We start from the raw sequence: 8,248 nt of genomic DNA on the forward strand, positions 1-8,248 counted from the left end.
GATGTTTTCCTTAAACTTCTTCATATAGTGGTTGGCAGGATAATATTTATGAATAATTTTAAAGGAAACTTCATTAATTTTATTAACAAGTAGGTATGTGTGTGGCAACATCCAAACTTTTTTCCAACAGATATTATCAATAAATCCATTCCAATAAGGCATGACATAAGGTACAACATCCTGCTGAAACAAGGTTCGTATCGCTCTGTTGTTGAATGGACCAAAAGAGAAACAAATCTTTCCTACTGATGAGTCAACAGGGTCAACAGAAGGTAGGCTCTGAGGGTCAGGTCTTGACATGTTCCTGAATAACATAGCAACACCTGAGGGAATGGCATCTAAAACAATTGCAAAATCTTTAGGTGTTACAGGGACCTTGTAAAGTGATAAGAATTCCTTATAACTGAGTAAAAGACCCTCTGCATTTACCAGTTGGCTCACCAATAGGATATTATTTCGGAACCAATATTCTAAAAACAAAGACGTATTTTTATACAATATATCCCGATTATTCCATATATAATATCTGCGTGGAGAAAAATTGTGTTTATAAATTAAGGACCATGACAAGAGAACCTGCTGATGAAAAGCAGAAAGTTTCACTGGAACTTTGTCAATATTATAATTGCAAAACAACATGAAGTTAAGGCCACCAAAAGTAGAGAAGACATGATGAGGAATACAATTCCAGATAGAAGTGGGTCTTCTTAGGAATTGTTTTATCCAATTGATCTTAAAAGTATTATTTAAAGTAGTAAAGTCCAGAAAATTCAGTCCACCACTCAAGTGTTCATTGCAACAGTTTTCCTAATGTAATGGGTACGGTTTCTCCAAAGAAAGTTGAAAAGCATCTGGTCTATCTCCTTGTTTATTTTACTGTCAAGATATAAAGATAGAGTTCCATATGTTAGTCCAGAGATACCTTCAGCCTTGGTTATTAGGACTCTACCTTTTAAAGATAAGTCCCTCTGTAGCCATTGATTTAGCTTCTTCTGGGGTTTTTTAATAAGAGGGTTAAAATTTAGTAAGCCTCTAGACTTTTGACCCTTTGTAATTGTAATGATGCTTGGCTGAGTTGTTGCCTAGAGCGCCAACCTGGTTGCGAGCACACATGCCAATACCAGAGTGGGCACATTCGCTATACAACGCAACATTTTATGACGAAACTATAAATTGAGTTGAAAATGTGCTGAAAACCGATTTAACTTGTATTTTTTATTCAGTACTTGGGAATGTAACAGCAAAGATTATTTTTCATTTTTCAGGTTATTTTTCATTTCAACTAGTCAATTTGATAGAAATCTCTGGGGAGATTTTTTTAAATATATATGGATTTCAGAATATTTCAGGTGAAAATCTGTCGCCAATTGGATGGAAACCTAATGATTTTTTTTTCTACACAGAATTGAATTTAAAATGATTGCCTGATGAATACCTTTCTGATGCATTTTAGCACAGGAGGCTGGTGAGGGGAGAACTGCTCACAATAATGGCCAGAATGGAGCTTGTGCTTGATGTATTTGATACCACTCCACTAATTCCGCTCTAGTGATTAGCACGATCCCGTTCTCCCTAATTAAATTGCCACCAACCTCCCGTGCATTTCAGTCACTTCAAACCATATTTCCTTCAAATTGAAATACTGTCAAAAGTACTATCAGGCTGATTTGTAAGACTGTCATAGTCCCAATTAAAAAAGTAAACATTGGCCTTTGATTACATGAACATTTTTACATGGTGGGGTCACAACTTTTTTTTTTATCAAAGTGGGGTCGCAGGCCAATAAAGTTTGGGAACCCCTGACTTACCATTTAAAAAGTATTGCTAACGGCCTGGCCTCCGTAGCCTGCTTTATAACACTAACAATTAAAATAGCTTAGAATATTTCCCTCTGCTTCCTTCTTTAGTTTTGGGCCGGCATACAGCTAAAGTCGTTAGCCATGTTGTGATTCCCAAGAAATGTTTTCTTTATGTGGATTCTAGAATATATATTCACATGAAACTGTCACCAATTGGATGGAAACCTAGCTCCAGAAATCACTAGCCAGTATTGCCATTTTCCTGATGTTTTTGAGACAATCAACACAAAATGTGCATCTTAGAGTGCAACATGCACCTAATGTTGTGTCAAATATTGCTATCCTTCTGTGGTCCAATGATATTTGGTGAATTGACTGGGACACTTTCTGACCCTCAAAATAATTTTGATCAAAATAGATGTTAAATCAGTCCCTGTAGCAAAGAGAGCAGAACACAAATGTATGGCTGAGGGCAGCAACCAGAGGCTATATTGGCAGATGTTATGTGTACGGACTAACTATGAGAAAATACAAGTCTTGATCCTACACAGCCTATACTATATTCCGGTAACACCTTCAACCAGGCATGCTACCCTTGAGCCAAACACTCTCAAGCCACTATGTCAAAAACATGGACAACTTACTTTTAAACAGTTTATTACAATTCGTTTGAACAATGAGGGAAAACACAATAACAACAAGTGAAAGACATAAGTAGAATGGCCACAGTTAAAGAGCTGACGACTCATTTTGGCACTCCCTCTTCCTGTGGCTCAAATTATCCTGGCTCAGCCAAAATGGAAGGATATTTCTGCAATGCATATTCTTTAAAATCTCCATAGGGGTGGGTACACTCCTTCACATAATCACTTTTGAATTGACCTTATAAAATAAACGTTCCCCTATTAGGATGTCCTTAACTAGTTTTGATTTGCACAAATACATTATGTTAGTCCGTGATCAAATAAATGCGATGCAGAGCTAGTGTGCAAAGATTAAGATAGCATTAAAGAGTCAATCCATTGTAACATTGTGGGAGATGCTGTGGTATTATAGTCACCCTCCAGCAGCCAAATACACACAGTGTGACGTGTATTTTGTGGTCCCACAGACCAAATACAAAATTGTAAAAAGACATAGCTAGTTAAAAAAAAAAAGGACAAACATGGAAATGGTCACAAATGTAGTTTTCAACCCTCAGCCAAACTGCAACATCCAGTCCAGCATACCATCTTGGTTTAGGTCAATGTCTCTCCTTTTGTGACCTAAACAGAAAAAGAGGGTTAGAGAACACATTATGACGACATCCAGTATTGTACAGGCAAAACAAACTGGAAACATTTAATGTATTTACAACGTAGAATTTGAGTGGCAATTCTGACACTTACCCTTGCTTCAATGTACTCAATTCTCCGCTCTAACGCTGTCAGCTTTTCGTTCAGGGTGGCCAAACGAGACCGGCAGGACATATCTAAAGCAAAGGAAATATATGTTCCACATATTTTCATTTCTGATCACATCAATGTTACTCATAAGAAAATATTGTTAATTGACTTTGAATAAAATTGCATCAATATCATACGTTATGAAGTTAATGCACATGTTCATAATCTCCCAAAAGACAATGCACATGTTCATAATCTCCCAACTGTAGGCTAACTATTGCAATCAATTTGTCTCAATTGACAGTATGCATGGGACAGGTAGGTACCAAAGTACATAGAGGCTAGCTAGAGGCTAAAAAAAAGTACATCGAGGCTATTGTAAATGTGTTCAAGCTAATCAAATCAAAGTTTATTTATGATACAGAAGTGTAAACTGCACAATACAATGAAATGCCTACTCGCAATTAAAGCGCTCTCCTCAAACAGTGCAATGCTACTTGTATTTACATTAGGCTACAGCCTACAAATAACTATACCACGTAGTCAAAGCCCGTAACCAACAATTCCGTTAAGAAAATACCTAATAAAAAGCAAAAAGTAAGAGAAGAATAACACAATTAAAGAGCAGCAGTAAATAACAATAGCGGACCTATAAACAGGGGGTACCGGTACAGCGTCAATGTGCGGGGGCACCGGTGTCGAGGTAATTGAGGTAATTTGTACATGAAGGTAGAGTTATTAAAGTGACTATGCATAGATAATAACAGAGAGTAGCAGCATTGTAGAAGAGGGGAGGGGGAGGGCAATGCAAATAGTCTGGGTAGCCAATTGATTAGCTGTTCAGGAGTCTTATGGCTTGGGGGTAGAAGCTGTTTAGAAGCCTCTTGGACTTAGACTTGGCGCTCTGGTACCGCTTGCCATGCGGTAGCAGAGAGAACAGTCTATGACTAGGGTGGCTGGAGTATTTGACAATTTTTAGGGCCTTCCTCTGACACCGCCTGGTATAAATGCAAGTAAAACTAAATGCATGCTCTTCAATCGATTGCTGCCCACACCTGCCCGCCCGTCCAGCATCACTACTCTGGACGGTTCTGACTTAGAACATGTGGACAACTACAAATACCTAGGTGTCTGGTTAGAATGTAAACTCTCCTTCCAGACTCACATTAAGCATCTCCAATCCAAAATTAAATCTAGAATCGGCTTCCTATTTCGCAACAAAGCATCCTTCACTCATGCTGCCAAACATACCCCCGTAAAACTGACTATCCTATCGATCATTGACTTTGGCGATGTCATTCACAAAATAGCCTCCAACACTACTCAGCAAATTGGATGTAGTCGATCACAGTGCCATCCGTTTTGTCACCAAAGCCCCGTATACTACCCACTTGATCCCGTTGAAGGAGAGGTTGTTGTCCTTACACCACATGGTCAGGTCTCTGACCTCCTCCCTATAGGCGGTCTCATCGTTGTCTGTGATCAGGCCTACCATTGTTGGGTCATCAGCCAATGTAATGGTGGTGCTGGAGTTGTGCCTGGCAGTGCAGTCAAGAGTGAACAGGGAGTACAGGGGCTGAGCACGCACCCCTGAGAGGCCCCCGTGTTGAGGATCAGCGTGGCGGATGTGTTGCTACCTAACATTACCACCTGGGGGCAACCCATCAGGAAGTCCAGGATCCAGTTGCAGAGGGAGGTGTTTAGTCCAAGGGTCCTTAGCTTATTGATGAGCTTTGAGGGCATTATGGTGTTGAACGCTGAGCTGTACTCAATGAATAGCATTCTCACATAGGTGTTCCTTTTGTCCAGGTGGGAAAGGGCAGTGTGGAGTGCAATAGAGATTGCATCATCTGTGGATCTGTTGGGGCGGTATGCAAATTGGAGTGGGTCTAGGGTTTCTGGGATAATGTTGTTGATGTGAGCCATGACCAGCATTTCAAAGCACTTCATGGCTACAGACGTGAGTGCTACGGGTCAGTAGTCATTTAGGTAGGATACCTTAGTGTTCATTGGCAGAGGGACTATGGTGGTCTGCTTGGAACATGTTGATATTACAGACTCGGACAGGGAGAGGTTGAAAATGTTAGGTGAAGACACTTGCCAGTTGGTCAGCACATGCTCACAGTACACATCCTGGTAATCCGTAATCCGTCCGCCCTGCGGCCTTGTGAATGTTGAACTGTTTAAACTGCCTTACATCGGATGCAGAGAGCATGATCACACAGTCGTCCAGAACAGTTGATGCTCTCAAGCATGTTTCAATGTTACTTGCCTCGAAGCGAGCATAGAAGTAGTTTAGCTCGTCTGGTAGGCTCATGTCACTGGGAAGCTATCGGCTGTGCTTTCCTTTGTAGTCTGTAATAGTTTGCAAGCCCTGCCACATCCGACGAGCATCAGGTGTAGTACGATTCGATCTTAGTCCTGTATTGACGCTTTGCTTGTTTGATGGTTCGTTGGAAGGCATAGCGGGATTTCGTATAAGCTTCCCACTCCTTGAAAGTCGCAGCTCTACCCTTTAGCTCAGTGCGAATGTTGCCTGTAATCCATGACTTCTGGTTGGGGTATGTACATACAGTCACTGTGTGGACGACGTCCTCGATGCACTTATTGATAAAGCCAGTGACTGATGTGGTGTACTCCTCAATGCCATCGGAAGAATCCCGGAACATATTCCAGTCTGAGCCGATAAGGCGGCAGCCAACCCCTCCGGCTCCAACTTCCATAAAGAAGTCGTAAGCCTATTAGGCTATACTGCAACAACAACAAAATAATCATGAACTGGCCGAATGGCAGAGCTATGATTCAGCTATACTTCACCACCACAAGTTGGTTCAACTTCTAACATCATTGTTCGATCCTAGCGCTGTCCTTTCAGAACCACGAAGGGCGTTCCAATAGTTTAAAATAACACTCAAGATATGTTGGCTATGCCTAATAGTCCTACTCATCACTTATTATTACAAATAAAATATTGTTACTTCTCACGATTGTGTTAGATCAAAGCTGAAGCAGTGTCTCGCAAGATCACATAACGATTATTTAATATTTAACATAACCGAATATAACAGCATAGTTACTAAAAAAAAATGTTTAGTGAGATTTTATGATTTTTATTTAACTGGGCAAGTCCATTAAGAACAAATTCTTATTTACAATTGACGGACTACCCCGGACGACGCTGGGCCAATTGTGCGCCCAATCACGGGCGGTTGTGCCTGGATTCGAACCAGGGACTGTAGTGACTTCAATTGCACTGAGATGCACTCGGGAGCCATAATGGTTAGATGAAGCTGAATAGTCACATTTTCTCATGCGCCAAAACACAACAGAGGGCGCCACTAAGCAGGATATATGATTTGATTGAAACAAAATACAAGAAAAGCTAATAGTTAACACCAACTGTGCTAATTTGCTCACAAAACAGTAATTCAAGATCGAAATGCGTAGGCTATTCCCATTAAAATAATTGAGATCAATCAAATGATTGAAAGTGCATCTGCATGCCACTGGTAAAATTGAAAGAATTATCATTCACAATTGACAGCAATGGCCTATTTTGAAATTAACTTGGCGTTTGAGGGTATTAAAAATATAAAATGTTTAAACTGTGTGGGCATAGGCAGACGTTGCAATCGTATGCATATTCTATAACAGGGCTCCCCAATCTGTTCCTGGAGGGCTACCATCCTGCAGGTTTTCATTCCAACCCTAATCTAGCTCACATGATTCTAATAATTAGCTGGTTTATAAAATGCATCAGGTTAGTTACAACCGGGGATGGAGTAAAAACCTACTGGAGGGTAGATCTCCAGGAACAGGTTTCAAGATCCCTGTTCTATAATGATAGGTTTACTAAATACATTACATCTGTCGGTACAAACTATTATGCACCGCCAATGTCAAGAGCTGTTGTAGACTTCCGACCTGCACGGATGCATGTACATTTAAGTTTGAAAGTACATACCGGCCTTAACGAGAGTAAATGGAGATAGTAGCTAAGTGATACTCATTTGGTGAGTAAGGAAAGTATTTTGACTTCAACGCTTGCCGAGCTTCCTGGGCGTAGACGAGACACGTCATATACTCATCGTCGGCATCGCACAGATACACCCCTCCTTAATAATGCAAGTTCACACTCGTTGCAAACTGGTGCTAGCTATCCATTTTAGAACACACAGATACAAAATCAGTGTTGGCTCACTTCATCTTATGTTAAGTTTATACTACAACATGTATTTACAAAATAAACATACGTGTATCGAGTTCAGTCCAATCTCATCGCAATTAGATAGCAAGCGCAGTGAACCTGTTTCATCGATTGCGCGATAAAGTAAACGTAGCCATAACATTGCAAGTATAATTCTTAACCCGTGTTATACATATTAGTAAGAGAGTTGTACTGCAGGTATATTATATTATTGCTGTCTTGGATAGAAACCAACTAACGTACTACGTTAGCCAAGAAGACCAGCAGGGCTGGAAGTAGGTTAGGCCTTCACATTGACAGCAGTTTTGTTGCTGTTGCCAAGTCATCTAGCTACTGAGTACTTACCGAAGGAATTTAGAAAATCTGCTATTTTCTTGATACTGCTCGTGATAACCTCAATGTATTCTCGATTTGCCCAGTCTTGGTGAATCTCCCTCTGCACAGGATCTTCTTGACCGGCCATTTTCTGTTTTGAGGAAGCTGTGTTAGCGCTAGCTACCAGCAGGTAGCGACAGTTCCCTGAAAAGTGAACTACTTCTTTGGTGGGATTTATCGACATCCAACTTTATGGTGCATTACCGCTGCCTACTGTATTGGAGGTTGGGCCAGAGACGATGAGAAACTAAATCCTACCTGCCTGCCCCGTTTCTCTTAAAATATAACAAACTATTTGAGACTGTATCTAATGACGTTCAACTCAATATACCCTTTAAACGAATGTAATGTATCCCCTTCATATTAGATACATGCTCCACTGTCTGTTTCCTGGCAATAATTACACTTTCCTATTGGATGCTTTCTTATCACATTTCAAGTATTATTTAACCGTTTGTGTCCCACCCTTAATCTAGTAAAAA

General features: G+C 40.4%; 1 protein-coding gene across 1 annotated transcript; it reads right to left on the minus strand.

Annotated features, from left to right (window-relative positions):
* Positions 1–2,439: 2,439 nt before the first annotated feature.
* On the minus strand, positions 2,440–7,927 carry LOC110528157 (putative protein BRICK1). The gene is made up of 3 exons (XM_021609984.3): positions 7,737–7,927; positions 3,188–3,270; positions 2,440–3,064 (listed from the first exon to the last, which is right to left on the minus strand). Exons 1-3 carry the CDS (start codon positions 7,852–7,854, stop codon positions 3,038–3,040), a joined length of 228 nt encoding a protein of 75 aa, XP_021465659.2. The 5' UTR covers positions 7,855–7,927; the 3' UTR covers positions 2,440–3,037.
* Between the last annotated feature and the right edge of the window lie 321 nt (positions 7,928–8,248).

This window comes from Oncorhynchus mykiss, chromosome 7 (assembly GCF_057628025.1).
Source record: "Oncorhynchus mykiss isolate SJ-2025 chromosome 7, ASM5762802v1, whole genome shotgun sequence".
NCBI classification, from domain to species: Eukaryota; Metazoa; Chordata; class Actinopteri; order Salmoniformes; family Salmonidae; genus Oncorhynchus; species Oncorhynchus mykiss.